At 48.4% G+C, this 19960-nt stretch overlaps 1 protein-coding gene across 5 annotated transcripts in view; it reads left to right on the top strand.

The window, feature by feature from the left end:
• Nucleotides 1-19960, top strand: part of ehbp1 (EH domain binding protein 1) — a 477797-nt gene that overhangs the window by 220253 nt on the left and 237584 nt on the right. For all 5 annotated transcript variants that reach the window (XM_082964936.1, XM_082964937.1, XM_082964939.1 and 2 more), the window contains exon 6: nt 18089-18270. In XM_082964936.1, the coding sequence (XP_082821062.1) occupies nt 18089-18270 (182 nt within the window). The remainder of the gene's footprint in view (nt 1-18088; nt 18271-19960) is intronic.

Genomic DNA, 19960 nt, shown 5'->3' with positions numbered 1-19960 from the left:
TACCCTAGCAGACACTACCCACTACCTTAACAGACACTACCCACTACCTTAACAGACACTACCCACTACCCTAGCAGACACTACCCACTACCCTAACAGACACTACCCACTACCCTAACAGACACTACACACTACCCTAACAGACACTACACACTACCCTAACAGACACTACCCTAACAGACACTACCCTAACAGACACTAACCACTACCCTAACAGACGACACTACCCTAACAGACACTACCCACTACCCTAACAGACACTACCCACTACCCTAACAGACACTACCTACTACCCTAACAGACACTACACACTACCCTAACAGACACTACACACTACCCTAACAGACACTACCCTAACAGACACTACACACTACCCTAACAGACACTACCCACTACCCTAACAGACACTACCCACTACCCTAACAGACACTACCCACTACCCTAACTACACTACCCTAACAGACACTACCCACTACCCTAACAGACACTACCCTAACAGACACTACCCACTACCCTAACAGACACTACACACTACCCTAACAGACACTACCCTAACAGACACTACCCACTACCCTAACAGACACTACCCACTACCCTAACAGACACTACCCACTACCCTAACAGACACTACCCACTACCCTAACAGACACTACCCTAACAGACACTACCCACTACCCTAACAGACACTACACACTACCCTAACAGACACTACACACTACCCTAACAGACACTACCCTAACAGACACTACACACTACCCTAACAGACACTACCCACTACCCCAACAGACACTACCCACTACCCTAACAGACACTACCCACTACCCTAACAGACACTACCCTAACAGACACTACCCACTACCCTAACAGACACTACCCTAACAGACACTACACACTACCCTAACAGACACTACCCTAACAGACACTACACACTACCCTAACAGACACTACACACTACCCTAACAGACACTACACACTACCCTAACATACACTACACACTACCCTAACATACACTACACACTACCCCAACAGACACTACACACTACCCCAACAGACACTACCCTAACAGACACTACCCTAACAGACACTACCCTAATAGACACTACCCACTGCCCTAGCAGACACTACCCACTACCCTAGCAGACACTACCCACTACCCTAACAGACACTACCCACTACCCTAACAGACACTACACACTACCCCAACAGACACTACACACTACCCCAACAGACACTACACACTACCCTAACAGACACTACCCACTACCCTAGCAGACACTACCCACTACCCTAGCAGACACTACCCACTACCCTAACAGACACTACCCACTACCCTAGCAGACACTACCCACTACCCTAACAGACACTACCCACTACCCTAACAGACACTACACACTACCCTAACAGACACTACACACTACCCTAACAGACACTACCCTAACTACACTACCCCAACAGACACTACACACTACCCCAACAGACACTACACACTACCCCAACAGACACTACACACTACCCCAACAGACACTACACACTACCCCAACAGACACTACACACTACCCCAACAGACACTACACACTACCCTAACAGACACTACCCACTACCCTAGCAGACACTACCCACTACCCTAGCAGACACTACCCACTACCTTAACAGACACTACCCACTACCCTAGCAGACACTACCCACTACCCTAACAGACACTACCCACTACCCTAACAGACACTACACACTACCCTAACAGACACTACACACTACCCTAACAGACACTACCCTAACAGACACTACCCACTACCCTAACAGACGACACTACCCTAACAGACACTACCCACTACCCTAACAGACACTACCCACTACCCTAACAGACACTACCCACTACCCTAACAGACACTACCCACTACCCTAACAGACACTACACACTACCCTAACAGACACTACACACTACCCTAACAGACACTACCCTAACAGACACTACACACTACCCTAACAGACACTACCCTAACATACACTACCCACTACCCTAACAGACACTACCCACTACCCTAACAGACACTACCCACTACCCTAACTACACTACCCTAACAGACACTACCCACTACCCTAACAGACACTACCCTAACAGACACTACCCACTACCCTAACAGACACTACACACTACCCTAACAGACACTACACACTACCCTAACAGACACTACCCTAACAGACACTACCCACTACCCTAACAGACACTACCCACTACCCTAACAGACACTACCCACTACCCTAACAGACACTACCCACTACCCTAACAGACACTACCCTAACAGACACTACCCACTACCCTAACAGACACTACACACTACCCTAACAGACACTACCCACTACCCTAACAGACACTACCCACTACCCTAACAGACACTACCCACTACCCTAACAGACACTACCCACTACCCTAACAGACACTACCCACTACCCTAACAGACACTACCCTAACAGACACTACCCACTACCCTAACAGACACTACCACTACCCTAACAGACACTACCCACTACCCTAACAGACACTACCCACTACCCTAACAGACACTACCCACTACCCTAACAGACACTACCCACTACCCTAACAGACACTACCCACTACCCTAACAGACACTACCCACTACCCTAACAGACACTACCCACTACCCTAACAGACACTACACACTACCCTAACAGACACTACCCTAACAGACACTACACACTACCCTAACAGACACTACCCACTACCCTAACAGACACTACCCACTACCCTAACAGACACTACCCACTACCCTAACAGACACTACCCACTACCCTAACAGACACTACCCACTACCCTAACAGACACTACACACTACCCTAACAGACACTACACACTACCCTAACAGACACTACCCTAACAGACACTACCCACTACCCTAACAGACACTACACACTACCCTAACAGACACTACCCACTACCCTAACAGACACTACACACTACCCTAACAGACACTACCCACTACCCTAACAGACACTACCCTAACAGACACTACCCACTACCCTAACAGACACTACCCACTACCCTAACAGACACTACCCACTACCCTAACAGACACTACCCACTACCCTAACAGACACTACACACTACCCTAACAGACACTACACACTACCCTAACAGACACTACACACTACCCTAACAGACACTACCCACTACCCTAACAGACACTACCCACTACCCTAACAGACACTACCCACTACCCTAACAGACACTACCCACTACCCTAACAGACACTACCCACTACCCTAACAGACACTACCCTAACAGACACTACCCACTACCCTAACAGACACTACCCACTACCCTAACAGACACTACCCACTACCCTAACAGACACTACACACTACCCTAACAGACACTACACACTACCCTAACAGACACTACCCTAACAGACACTACCCACTACCCTAACAGACACTACACACTACCCTAACAGACACTACCACTACCCTAACAGACACTACACACTACCCTAACAGACACTACCACTACCCAACAGACACTACCCACTACCCTAACAGACACTACCCACTACCCTAACAGACACTACCCACTACCCTAACAGACACTACCCACTACCCTAACAGACACTACCCTAACAGACACTACCCACTACCCTAACAGACACTACCCTAACAGACACTACCCACTACCCTAACAGACACTACCCTAACAGACACTACACACTACCCTAACAGACACTACACACTACCCTAACAGACACTACACACTACCCTAACAGACACTACACACTACCCTAACAGACACTACACACTACCCTAACAGACACTACACACTACCCTAACAGACACTACCCACTACCCTAACAGACACTACCCTAACAGACACTACCCTACCCTAACAGCTACCCACTACCCTAACAGACACTACCCACTACCCTAGCAGACACTACCCACTACCCTAGCAGACACTACCCACTACCCTAACAGACACTACCCACTACCCTAACAGACACTACCCACTACCCTAACAGACACTACACACTACCCCAACAGACACTACACACTACCCTAACAGACACTACACACTACCCTAACAGACACTACACACTACCCCAACAGACACTACACACTACCCTAACAGACACTACACACTACCCTAACAGACACTACCCACTACCCTAGCAGACACTACCCACTACCCTAGCAGACACTACCCACTACCCTAACAGACACTACCCACTACCCTAACAGACACTACCCACTACCCTAACAGACACTACCCACTACCCTAACAGACACTACACACTACCCTAACAGACACTACACACTACCCTAACAGACACTACACACTACCCTAACAGACACTACACACTACCCTAACAGACACTACCCACTACCCTAACAGACACTACCCACTACCCTAACAGACACTACCCACTACCCTAACAGACACTACCCACTACCCTAACAGACACTACCCACTACCCTAACAGACACTACCCACTACCCTAACAGACACTACACACTACCCTAACAGACACTACACACTACCCTAACAGACACTACCCACTACCCTAACAGACACTACCCACTACCCTAACAGACACTACCCACTACCCTAACAGACACTACCCACTACCCTAACAGACACTACCCACTACCCTAACAGACACTACCCACTACCCTAACAGACACTACCCACTACCCTAACAGTACACTACCCTAACAGACACTACCCACTACCCTAACAGACACTACCCTAACAGACACTACCCACTACCCTAACAGACACTACCCACTACCCTAACAGACACTACCCACTACCCTAACAGACACTACCCTAACAGACACTACCCTAACAGACACTACCCTAACAGACACTACCCACTACCCTAACAGACACTACACACTACCCTAACAGACACTACCCTAACAGACACTACCCACTACCCTAACAGACACTACCCACTACCCTAACAGACACTACCCACTACCCTAACAGACACTACCCACTACCCTAACAGACACTACCCTAACAGACACTACCCACTACCCTAACAGACACTACACACTACCCTAACAGACACTACACACTACCCTAACAGACACTACACACTACCCTAACAGACACTACCCTAACAGACACTACCCACTACCCTAACAGACACTACACACTACCCTAACAGACACTACCCACTACCCTAACAGACACTACCCACTACCCTAACAGACACTACCCACTACCCTAACAGACACTACCCACTACCCTAACAGACACTACACACTACCCTAACAGACACTACACACTACCCTAACAGACACTACACACTACCCTAACAGACACTACCCTAACAGACACTACACACTACCCTAACAGACACTACACACTACCCTAACAGACACTACCCACTACCCTAACAGACACTACACACTACCCTAACAGACACTACACACTACCCTAACAGACACTACCCACTACCCTAACAGACACTACACACTACCCTAACAGACACTACACACTACCCTAACAGACACTACACACTACCCTAACAGACACTACACACTACCCTAACAGACACTACCCACTACCCTAACAGACACTACCCACTACCCTACAGACACTACCACTACCCTACAGACACTACCCACTACCCTAACAGACACTACCCACTACCCTAACAGACACTACCCACTACCCTACAGACACTACCCACTACCCTAACAGACACTACCCACTACCCTAACAGACACTACCCACTACCCTAACAGACACTACACACTACCCTAACAGACACTACCCTAACAGACACTACCCACTACCCTAACAGACACTACCCACTACCCTAACAGACACTACCCACTACCCTAACAGACACTACCCACTACCCTAACAGACACTACACACTACCCTAACAGACACTACACACTACCCTAACAGACACTACCCTAACAGACACTACCCACTACCCTAACAGACACTACCCACTACCCTAACAGACACTACACACTACCCTAACAGACACTACCACACTACCCTAACAGACACTACCCACTACCCTAACAGACACTACCCTAACAGACACTACCCACTACCCTAACAGACACTACACACTACCCTAACAGACACTACCCTAACAGACACTACCCTAACAGACACTACCCACTACCCTAACAGACACTACCCACTACCCTAACAGACACTACCCACTACCCTAACAGACACTACCCTAACAGACACTACCCACTACCCTAACAGACACTACACACTACCCTAACAGACACTACACACTACCCTAACAGACACTACCCACTACCCTAACAGACACTACCCACTACCCTAACAGACACTACCCACTACCCTAACAGACACTACCCACTACCCTAACAGACACTACCCACTACCCTAACAGACACTACCCACTACCCTAACAGACACTACACACTACCCTAACAGACACTACACACTACCCTAACAGACACTACACACTACCCTAACAGACACTACCCTAACAGACACTACCCACTACCCTAACAGACACTACACACTACCCTAACAGACACTACACACTACCCTAACAGACACTACCCACTACCCTAACAGACACTACCCACTACCCTAACAGACACTACCCACTACCCTAACAGACACTACCCACTACCCTAACAGACACTACACACTACCCTAACAGACACTACACACTACCCTAACAGACACTACCCTAACAGACACTACACACTACCCTAACAGACACTACCCTAACAGACACTACCCACTACCCTAACAGACACTACCCACTACCCTAACAGACACTACCCACTACCCTAACAGACACTACCCACTACCCTAACAGACACTACCCACTACCCTAACAGACACTACACACTACCCTAACAGACACTACACACTACCCTAACAGACACTACCACAGCACTACCCTAACAGACACTACCACTACCCTAACAGACACTACACACTACCCTAACAGACACTACCCACTACCCTAACAGACACTACACACTACCCTAACAGACACTACACACTACCCTAACAGACACTACACACTACCCTAACAGACACTATCCTAACAGACACTACCCACTACCCTAACAGACACTACCCTAACAGACACTACCCACTACCCTAACAGACACTACCCTAACAGACACTACACACTACCCTAACAGACACTACACACTACCCTAACAGACACTACACACTACCCTAACAGACACTACCCTAACAGACACTACCCACTACCCTAACAGACACTACACACTACCCTAACAGACACTACCACTACCCTAACAGACACTACCCTAACAGACACTACCCACTACCCTAACAGACACTACCCACTACCCTAACAGACACTACCCACTACCCTAACAGACACTACCCTAACAGACACTACCCACTACCCTAACAGACACTACACACTACCGTAACAGACACTACACACTACCCTAACAGACACTACCATAACAGACACTACCACAGACACTACCCTAACAGACACTACCCACTACCCTAACAGACACTACACACTACCCTAACAGACACTACCCACTACCCTAACAGACACTACGCTAACAGACACTACACACTACCCCAACAGACACTACCACTACCCTAACATACACTACACACTACCCTAACAGACACTACCCACTACCCCAACAGACACTACCCACTACCCTAACAGACACTACCCACTACCCTAACAGACACTACCCTAACAGACACTACCCACTACCCTAACAGACACTACCCTAACAGACACTACACACTACCCTAACAGACACTACCCTAACAGACACTACACACTACCCTAACATACTCTACACACTACCCTAACAGACACTATACACTACCCTAACAGACACTACCCACTACCCTAACAGACACTACCCTAACAGACACTACCCACTACCCTAACAGACACTACCCTAACAGACACTACACACTACCCTAACAGACACTACCCTAACAGACACTACACACTACCCTAACATACTCTACACACTACCCTAACAGACACTACACACTACCCTAACAGACACTACCCTAACAGACACAACACGCTACCCTAACAGACACTACACGCTACCCTAACAGACACTATCCACTACCCTAGCAGACACTACCCACTACCCTAGCAGACACTACCCACTACCCTAGCAGACACTACCCACTACCCTAACAGACACTACCCACTACCCTAACAGACACTACACACTACCCTAACAGACACTACCCACTACCCTAACAGACACTACCCACTACCCTAACAGACACTACACACTACCCCAACAGACACTACACACTACCCTAACAGACACTACCCTAACAGACACTACCCTAACAGACACTACCCACTGCCCTAGCAGACACTACCCACTACCATAGCAGACACTACCCACTACCCTAGCAGACACTACCCACTACCCTAACAGACACTACCCACTACCCTAACAGACAGTACACACTACCCCAACAGACACTACACACTACCCCAACAGACACTACACACTACCCCAACAGACACTACACACTACCCCAACAGACACTACACACTACCCCAACAGACACTACACACTACCCCAACAGACACTACCCACTACCCTAGCAGACACTACCCACTACCTTAACAGACACTACCCACTACCTTAACAGACACTACCCACTACCCTAGCAGACACTACCCACTACCCTAACAGACACTACCCACTACCCTAACAGACACTACACACTACCCTAACAGACACTACACACTACCCTAACAGACGACACTACCCTAACAGACACTACCCACTACCCTAACAGACACTACCCACTACCCTAACAGACACTACCCACTACCCTAACAGACACTACCCACTACCCTAACAGACACTACCCACTACCCTAACAGACACTACCCACTACCCTAACTACACTACCCTAACAGACACTACCCACTACCCTAACAGACACTACCCTAAAAGACACTACCCACTACCCTAACAGACACTACACACTACCGTAACAGACACTACACACTACCCTAACAGACACTACCCTAACAGACACTACCCTAACAGACACAACCCTAACATCCACTACCCACTACCCTAACAGACACTACCCACTACCCTAACAGACACTACCCTAACAGACACTACCCTCTACCCTAACAGACACTACCCTAACAGACACTACCCACTACCCTAACTACACTACCCTAACAGACACTACCCACTACCCTAACAGACACTTACCACTACCCTAACAGACACTACCCACTACCCTAACAGACACTACCCACTACCCTAACAGACACTACCCACTACCCTAACAGACACTACCCACTACCCTAACAGACACTACCCACTACCCTAACAGACACTACCCACTACCCTAACAGACACTACACACTACCCTAACAGACACTACACACTACCCTAACAGACATCTACCCTAACAGACACTACCCTACCAACAGACACTACCCTAACAGACACTACCCACTACCCTAACAGACACTACCCACTACCCTAACAGACACTACCCACTACCCTAACAGACACTACACACTACCCTAACAGACACTACACACTACCCTAACAGACACTATCCTAACAGACACTACCCTAACAGACACTACACGCTACCCTAACAGACACTACACACTACCCTAACAGACACTACCCACTACCCTAACAGACACTACACACTACCCTAACAGACACTACACACTTCCCTAACAGACACTACACACTACCCTAACAGACACTACACACTACCCTAACAGACACTACACACTACCCTAACAGACACTACCCACTACCCTAACAGACACTACCCTAACAGACACTACCCACTACCCTAACAGACACTACCCTAACAGACACTACACACTACCCTAACAGACACTACCCTAACAGACACTACCCACTACCCTAACAGACACTACACCCACTACCCTAACAGACACTACCCACTACCCTAACAGACACTACCCACTACCCTAACAGACACTACCCTAACAGACACTACCCACTACCCTAACAGACACTACACACTACCCTAACAGACACTACACCCACTACCCTAACAGACACTACACACTACCCTAACAGACACTACACACTACCCTATAACAGACACTACCCACTACCCTATAACAGACACTACCCACTACCCTAACAAACACTACCCACTACCCTAACAGACACTACACACTACCCTAACAGACACTACACACTACCCTATAACAGACACTACCCACTACCCTAACAGACACTACCCTAACAGACACTACACACTACCCTAACAGACTCTACACACTACCTTAACAGACACTACCCACTACCCTAACAGACACTACCCACTACCCTAACAGACACTACCCACTACCCTAACAGACACTACCCACTACCCTAACAGACACTACACACTACCCTAACAGACACTACACACTACCCTAACAGACACTATTCACTACCCTAACAGACACTACCCTAACAGACACTACCCACTACCCTAACAGACACTACCCACTACCCTAACAGACACTACACACTACCCTAACAGACACTACACACTACCCTAACAGACACTATCCTAACAGACACTACACGCTACCCTAACAGACACTACACACTACCCTAACAGACACTACCCACTACCCTAACAGACACTACACACTACCCTAACAGACACTACACACTTCCCTAACAGACACTACACACTACCCTAACAGACACTACACACTACCCTAACAGACACTACACACTACCCTAACAGACACTACCCTAACAGACACTACCCACTACCCTAACAGACACTACACACTACCCTAACAGACACTACACACTACCCTAACAGACACTACCCTAACAGACACTACACACTACCCTAACAGACACTACCCTAACAGACACTACCCACTACCCTAACAGACACTACACCCACTACCCTAACAGACACTACCCACTACCCTAACAGACACTACCCACTACCCTAACAGACACTACCCTAACAGACACTACCCACTACCCTAACAGACACTACACACTACCCTAACAGACACTACACACTACCCTAACAGACACTACCCTAACAGACACTACCCACTACCCTAACAGACACTACACACTACCCTAACAGACACTACACACTACCCTATAACAGACACTACCCACTACCCTATAACAGACACTACCCACTACCCTAACAAACACTACCCACTACCCTAACAGACACTACACACTACCCTAACAGACACTACACACTACCCTATAACAGACACTACCCACTACCCTAACAGACACTACCCTAACAGACACTACACACTACCCTAACAGACACTACACACTACCCTAACAGACACTACCCACTACCCTAACAGACACTACACACTATACACACTACCCTAACAGACACTACACACTACCCTAACAGACACTACACACTACCCTAACAGACACTACACACTACCCTAACAGACACTACACACTACCCTAACAGACACTACACACTACCCTAACAGACACTACACACTACCCTAACAGACACTACACACTACCCTATAACAGACACTACACACTACCCTAACATACACTACCCTAACAGACACTACACACTACCCTAACAGACACTACACACTACCCTATAACAGGCACTACACACTACCCTATAACAGACACTACACACTACCCTATAACAGACACTACACACTACCCTGTAACAGACTCTACCCACTTTTCCTAGCATTGACTTTGTAGATAACTACTTTATGAAGGAGAAATGCGGTGACTATGACATGTGGTTGTCCCACCTAGCTACCTTCAGATGGATCCACTGACTGTAGTGTCTCTGGATAAGAGAGTCTGCTAAATGACTCACTACTGTAGTATCTCTGGATAAGAGAGTCTGCTAAATGACTCACTACTGTAGTATCTCTGGATAAGAGAGTCTGCTAAATGACTCACTACTGTAGTGTCTCAGGATAAGAGAGGCTGCTAAATGACTCACTACTGTAGTGTCTCAGGATAAGAGAGTCTGCAAATGACTCACTACTGTACACAGCAGTACAGTATCAAGCAACATGGTCTGAGGTAGTTTAGTGGGAAGCTGCAGTACAGTATCAAGCAACATGGTCTGACTGAGGTAGTTTAGTGGGAAGCTGCAGTACAGTATCAAGCAACATGGTCTGACTGAGGTAGTTTAGTAGGAAGCTGCAGTACAGTATCAAGCAACATGGTCTGACTGAGGTAGTTTAGTAGGAAGCTGCAGTACAGTATCAAGCAACATGGTCTGAGGTAGTTTAGTAGGAAGCTGCAGTACAGTATCAAGCAACATGGTCTGACTGAGGTAGTTTAGTGGGAAGCTGCAGTACAGTATCAAGCAACATGGTCTGACTGAGGTAGTTTAGTAGGAAGCTGCAGTACAGTATCAAGCAACATGGTCTGACTGAGGTAGTTTAGTGGGAAGCTGCAGTACAGTATCAAGCAACATGGTCTGACTGAGGTAGTTTAGTAGGAAGCTGCAGTACAGTATCAAGCAACATGGTCTGACTGAGGTAGTTTAGTGGGAAGCTGCAGTAACACATATTAACAGCTAGGGGGAAGCATACAGCCACCCCAGACCCTTCTCTCCCTCCATCGCTCTCCTCTATCTCGCACTCTCCCACTATCTCTCTCCTCCTCTATCTCTTTCTCCCCCCTCTCTCTTGCTCTCTCCCCTCCCCCTCTCTTTCTCTCCCCTCTCTCTTTCTCTCTCTCCCCCTCCCCCCGCTATCTCTCTCCTCTATCTCTCCCTCTCGCTCCCTCTTACCTTCCTCTCTCTCATTTCAATTTCAATTGAAGGGCTTTATTGGCATGGGAAACATATGTTTACATTGCCAAAGCAAGTCAAATAGATAATAAACAAAAGTGAAATAAACAATAAAAAGTTTACAGTAAACATTATTCTCTCTCCCTCTCTCTCTCCCTGACCTCTCCTCTGTTCTCTCTCTCTCTCTCCCTCTCTCTCCCTGACCTCTCCTCTGTTCTCTCTCTCTCTCCCTCTTTCTCTCTCGCTGACCTCTCCTCTGTTCTCTCTCTCTCTCACTCTCTCTCTCTCCAGACACCACTCAGGTATTTAGTCATTCCAGCAGCTCCAATGAAAGCCAATGTATTGATAGTTGTAATATCTGCTTGTAATAAATTAAAATACTTTATTGTCCTCTCCTTTCATTTTACACAGTCACATCAACCTCTCTGACCCCCTAATTGTGTGCGTGCATGCTTGTGTGTTTGTGTGTGCACACCTGTCTGTGTGTGTCTGTGTGTGTGTGTGTTTCACCGTCTCAGACCCCCTAATCTCTCTCTCTTCCTGATTGACAAGCGCCATCCGGGGACAACAGCACCATGTTTATTGTTCTCCTCCCGACTCGAGTCTGTTAAACCGTTATTATTATTCTCCCTCACAATTATTTACATATTGTCAAGTATTTCCATTCTGAGAGGGCCCCTGTACGACCACGTTCCATACCAAATCCCCTTCTTAAGTGTTTGATGCATTTGGAAAATTCATTCTTAAAGTATCTACATGCACTATTAGCTCAGTATAATGGGGATGGCCTAATCTGGAAGATGATAAGGAAGGAGAGGAGAGGAGAGGAGAGGGGCTTTCTGAGGCTCTAGTATTCTTCAGGGGGATGACATGATGCACTAGTATTTCCAGACAGGGACGATTCAACCAGGCTCAAATGTCAACACAAATGTCAAGTGGCTGCGTGGCTTGACGAATGCCTTTTTCTAATCGTTCCTGTGAGATGGGGAAGGGCAGGATGGATGAATGGAAGGGAGAGGGGAGGTGGGCAGGAGGGATGGATGGAAGGGAGGGAGAGCGAGGGAGAGTGAGTGAGAGAAAGGGAGGGAGAGGAGAAAGGGAGAGCGAGGGAGAGGAGAAAGGGAGAGCGAGGGAGGTAGGGAGAGGAGAAAGGGAGAGCGAGGGTGGGAGGGAGGGAGAGGAGAAAGGGAGAGGAGAAAGGGAGAGCGAGCGAGGGAGAGGAGAAAGGGAGGGAGAGGAGAAAGGGAGAGCGAGGGAGAGGAGAAAGGGAGAGCGAGGGAGAGGAGAAAGGGAGAGCGAGGGAGGTAGGGAGAGGAGAAAGGGAGAGCGAGGGTGGGAGGGAGGGAGAGGAGAAAGGGAGAGGAGAAAGGGAGAGCGAGCGAGGGAGAGGAGAAAGGGAGGGAGAGGAGAAAGGGAGAGCGAGGGAGAGGAGAAAGGGAGAGCGAGGGAGAGGAGAAAGGGAGAGCGAGGGAGGTAGGGAGAGGTGAAAGGGAGAGCGAGGGTGGGAGGGAGGGAGAGGAGAAAGGGAGAGCGAGCGAGGGAGAGGAGAAAGGGAGAGCGAGCGAGGGAGAGGAGAAAGGGAGAACGAGGGAGAGGAGAAAGGGAGAGCGAGCGAGGGAGAGGAGAAAGGGAGAACGAGGGAGAGGAGAAAGGGAGAGCGAGGGAGGGAGAGGAGAAAGGGAGAGCGAGGGAGGGAGAGGAGAAAGGGAGAGCGAGGGAGGGAGGGAGAGGAGAAAGGGAGAGCGAGGGAGGGAGAGGAGAAAAGGGGGAGCAAGGGAGAGGAGAAAAAGAGAGTGAGGGAGGGAGGGAGAGTAGAAAAGGAGAGCGAGCGAGGGAGGGAGGGAGAGGAGAGAAGGAGAGCGAGGGAGGGAGAGGAGAAAAGGAGAGCGAGGGCGGGAGAAGAAGGAGAGAGCGAGCGTGCGAGGTAGAGGAGAAATGGAGAGCGAGCGAGCTAGGGAGAGTTAGAAAGGGAGAGCTGAGCGAGCGAGGGAGAGGAGAAAGGGAGAGCGAGCGAGCGAGGGAGAGGAGAAAGGGAGAGCGAGCGAGGGAGAGCGAGGGAGAGGAGAAAGGGAGAGCGAGCGAGGGAGAGAAGAAAGGGAGAGCGAGGGAGGGAGGGAGGGAGAGCGAGCAAGGAGAAAGGGAGAGGAGAAAGGGAGAGCGAGGGAGGGAGGGAGGGAGAGCGAGCAAGGAGAAAGGGAGAGGAGAAAGGGAGAGCGAGCAAGAGGAGAAAGGGAGAGGCGAGTCAAGTATCTTCCTCGTGTAGGTGTGTGTGAAGACAGCCAACAGCAGTGATATAAAGAGCTCATATCAGATCATCTCCATTGTGTGTGGTCTATGTATGTGTTGCTCTACACATGGTGTGATGTGTGAGAGGAGAGAGGGAGAGGAGAAAGGGAGGGAGAGGAGAGAGGGAGAGGAGAAAGGGAGAGAGAGAGAGCGAGGGAGAGGAGAAAGGGAGAGAAAGGGAGAGGGAAATGGAGGACTTGTTCGGTACTGTACCCAGGAGAGCTTGACTCTTTAGGGCCTGTTCTGCTGCCTAAAGGACTGGGGGAGTTCTACTGCTTTTTGAATAGCATATAGGCTAAGTGTGTGTGGTGTGTGTGTGTTGTCTGAGTATGTTTGTTAGTATTTTTGTTTAATTTAGCCTGTGACGTTATAGCAGACTAAAAGACAGGAGAAGTCCAGGATATTAACTGCTGCAGACAAACCTCAAACACTGAAACACACACACTGCACACTGGCATGGAATAGAGGCCTGCAATTGGCTACAATATGTTATGTGGAGAGAGAGGAGAGTAGAGAGACAGACAGTGAGATGGAGGGAGAGAGAGATGAAGAGAGACAGACAGTGAGATGGAGAGTAGAGAGACAGACAGTGAGATGGAAAGTAGAGAGACAGACAGTGAGATGGAAAGTAGAGAGACAGTGAGATGGAGGGAGAGAGAGATGAAGAGAGACAGACAGTGAGATGGAGAGTAGAGAGACAGACAGTGAGATGGCGAGAGATGAAGAGAGAAGGCAGAATGGCCCGGGTGTCGTATCAACACAGTGAGGCAGCATGGAGGTCCTCTGTTCTCTGTTCTCACCTAGAGGAGAGACTAGATGTATCAGTGTTTTACACCTAGAGGAGGAGAGACTAGATGTATCAGTGTTTTACACCTAGTGGAGGAGAGACTAGATGTATCAGTGTTTTACACCTAGTGGAGGAGAGACTAGATGTATCAGTGTTTTACACCTAGTGGAGGAGAGACTAGATGTATCAGTGTTTTACACCTAGAGGAGGAGAGACTAGATGTATCAGTGTTTTACACCTAGTGGAGGAGAGACTAGATGTATCAGTGTTTTACACCTAGTGGAGGAGAGACTAGATGTATCAGTGTTTTACACCTAGTGGAGGAGAGACTAGATGTATCAGTGTTTTACACCTAGTGGAGGAGAGACTAGATGTATCAGTGTTTTACACCTAGTGGAGGAGAGACTAGATGTATCAGTGTTTTACACCTAGTGGAGGAGAGACTAGATGTATCAGTGTTTTACACCTAGTGGAGGAGAGACTAGATGTATCAGTGTTTTACACCTAGAGGAGGAGAGACTAGATGTATCAGTGTTTTACACCTAGAGGAGAGACTAGATGTATCAGTGTTTTACACCTAGAGGAGGTGAGACTAGATGTATCAGTGTTTTACACCCAGTGGAGGAGAGACTAGATGTATCAGTGTTTTACACCCAGTGGAGGAGAGACTAGATGTATCAGTGTTTTACACCTAGAGGAGGTGAGACTAGATGTATCAGTGTTTTACACCTAGTGGAGGAGAGACTAGATGTATCAGTGTTTTACACCTAGTGGAGGAGAGACTAGATGTATCAGTGTTTTACAGCTAGAGGTGGAAAGACTAGATGTATCAGTGTTTTACACCTAGTGGAGGAGAGACTAGATGTATCAGTGTTTTACACCTAGTGGAGGAGAGACTAGATGTATCAGTGTTTTACAGCTAGAGGTGGAAAGACTAGATGTATCAGTGTTTTACACCTAGTGGAGGAGAGACTAGATGTATCAGTGTTTTACACCTAGTGGAGGAGAGACTAGATGTATCAGTGTTTTACACCTAGAGGAGGAGAGACTAGATGTATCAGTGTTTTACACCTAGTGGAGGAGAGACTAGATGTATCAGTGTTTTACACCTAGAGGAGAGACTAGATGTATCAGTGTTTTACACCTAGAGGAGGAGAGACTAGATGTATCAGTGTTTTACACCTAGAGGAGGAGAGACTAGATGTATCAGTGTTTCTGCTGGCCTGTTTTCTGCTGGCCTGTTAGCTGCTGGCCTGTTTTCTGCTGGCCTGTTTTCTGCTGGCCTGTTTTCTGCTGGCCTGTTAGCTGCTGGCCTATTTTTCACTTCCAAGTTGTAACCCCCCCCCACCCCTCATTATTTAATTCCATGTGTTGTGTGAACAGCGAACAACACACGACATCGGTCTTCTCTAGTTCCAATCCCATGATGCCTTTTACCAGGGCTGTGGTGACATGGGCCCAGTTCCATATCGGCCCCTAGCTCCTACCTGTAAGCACTTTGGAGATCAGAACGGCTTTTGATTGGTACGGCAGTTTTACTAATGGGACTTTATGCCATTATTTTCTCCAGCTGTCCAGTAGTTTCAGATGTGGTGCCACTGGGAAGAAGCTGTTGAAGTAGAGTGATGGTGACACAATACAGATATGACTGTTTTATTAGACACTACATCAGCACAAAACACCTTCAATCTATCCACCAGATTTTAACAAGTATTTCTCCCTCCCTCCCTCCCTCCCTCCCTCCCTCCCTCCCTCCCTCCCTCCCTCCCTCCCTCCCTCCCTCCCTCCCTCCCTCCCTCCCTCCCTCCCTCCCTCCCTCCCCCTCTCTCCCCCTCCCTCCCCCTCCCTCCCCTCTCTCTCTCCCTCCTCCCCCCTCTCTCTCTCCCCCTCGCTCCCCTCTCTCTCTCCCCCTCCCCTCTCTCTCTCCCCCTCCCTCCTCCCTCCTCTCTCTCTCCCTCCTCTCTCCCTCTCCCTCCTCCCTCCTCTCTCTCTCCCTCCTCTCTCCCTCTCTCCCTCCTCCCTACCCTCTCTCTCCCTCCTCCCTCCTCTCTCCCTCTCCCTCCCTCCCTCCCTCTCTCTCCCCATTCCTCCCTCACCTCCCTCCCTCCCTCCATCCCTCCCTCTCTCCCCGCTCTCTCTCCCTCTCTCTCTCCCCCTCCCTCTCTCTCTCTCCCTCCTCCCTCTCTCCCTCCATCTCTCAGGAGTCTCCTTCAGGTCGTAGAAAGGCTCTGGCCAGCAGCAGCATCAACATGAAGCAGTATGCCAGCCCCATGCCCACACAGACTGACGTCAAGCTCAAGTTCAAGCCCCTCTCCAAGAAGGTGGTTTCTGCCACGCTACAGTTCTCCCTCTCCTGCATCTTCCTCCGTGAGGGCAAGGCCACGTAAGTCCACACACACACACACGCCAAGGCCACGTAAATATGCGCCCTTCACAAAAGTCAAATCCCCCAAATCTAGCCCCCTAAACATCTATCCTCCTTGAACTTGTCTTTTTCTACTCTTGTCTTTTTCTCTTTCTTCCATATCAGTTTCTATCTCCGTTTCTTTCCCTCGTCTCTCTTCCTACTTCCCCTTCTGTTTTTCTCACCCTCCTCCCTCTCCCTCTCTTTTGTTGAGTGGATGCAGTCTATACGTATTCCATTTCCTTCCCTGCGCTCGATAGAGAGTAACGGCAGAAGAAAGGAATAGAGAGTGTTTGTGATTTCTGCTGCCGTCCTCCTGCCGTCCACAATACAAACAGGGCTGTAATACCAGTCTCAGTGTAATACCAGTCTCAGTGTGTAATACCAGTCTCAGTGTAATACCAGTCTCAGTGTAATACCAGTCTCAGTGTAATACCAGTCTCAGTGTGTAATTCCAGTCTCAGTGTAATACCAGTCTCAGTGTAAAACCGGTCTCAGTGTGTAATACCGGTCTCAGTGTGTAATACCGGTCTCAGTGTGTAATACCGGTCTCAGTGTGTAATACCGGTCTCAGTGTGTAATACCGGTCTCAGTGTGTAATACCAGTCTCAGTGTAATACCAGTCTCAGTGTGTAATACCAGTCTCAGTGTGTAATACCGGTCTCAGTGTGTAATACCGGTCTCAGTGTGTAATACCGGTCTCAGTGTGTAATACCGGTCTCAGTGTGTAATACCGGTCTCAGTGTGTAATACCGGTCTCACTTTAAAACCAGTCTCAGTGTGTAATACCAGTCTCAGTGTGTAATAACAGTCTCAGTGTGTAATACCAGTCTCGGTGTGTAATACCAGTCTCGGTGTGTAATACCAGTCTCGGTGTGTAATACCAGTCTCAGTGTGTAATACCAGTCTCAGTGTAATACCAGTCTCAGTGTGTAATACCAGTCTCAGTGTGTAATACCGGTCTCAGTGTGTAATACCGGTCTCAGTGTGTAATACCGGTCTCAGTGTGTAATACCGGTCTCAGTGTGTAATACCGGTCTCAGTGTGTAATACCAGTCTCGGTGTGTAATACCAGTCTCGGTGTGTAATACCAGTCTCAGTGTGTAATACCAGTCTCAGTGTAATACCAGTCTCAGTGTGTAATAACAGTCTCAGTGTGTAATACCAGTCTCAGTGTGTAATACCAGTCTCGGTGTGTAATACCAGTCTCGGTGTGTAATACCAGTCTCAGTGTGTAATACCAGTCTCAGTGTGTAATACCAGTCTCGGTGTGTAATACCAGTCTCGGTGTGTAATACCAGTCTCAGTGTGTAATACCAGTCTCAGTGTAATACCAGTCTCAGTGTGTAATAACAGTCTCGGTGTGTAATACCAGTCTCGGTGTGTAATACCAGTCTCGGTGTGTAATACCAGTCTAAGTGTGAAATACGAGTCTCAGTGTGAAATACGAGTCTCAGTGTGTAATACCAGTCTCAGTTTATAATACCGGTCTCAGTGTGTAATACCGGTCTCAGTGTGTAATACCGGTCTAAGTGTGTAATACCGGTCTCAGTGTGTAATACCGGTCTCAGTGTGTAATACCAGTCTCAGTGTGTAATACCAGTCTCAGTGTGTAATACCAGTCTCAGTATATAATACCGGTCTAAGTGTGTAATACCGGTCTCAGTGT

The sequence above is a fragment of the Salmo salar genome, chromosome 18, assembly GCF_965601325.2.
Source record: "Salmo salar chromosome 18, fSalSal1, whole genome shotgun sequence".
NCBI lineage: Eukaryota > Metazoa > Chordata > Actinopteri > Salmoniformes > Salmonidae > Salmo > Salmo salar.
The sequence above is the reverse complement of the archived record's forward strand: the minus strand, read 5'-3'. Positions and strand labels throughout refer to the sequence as shown.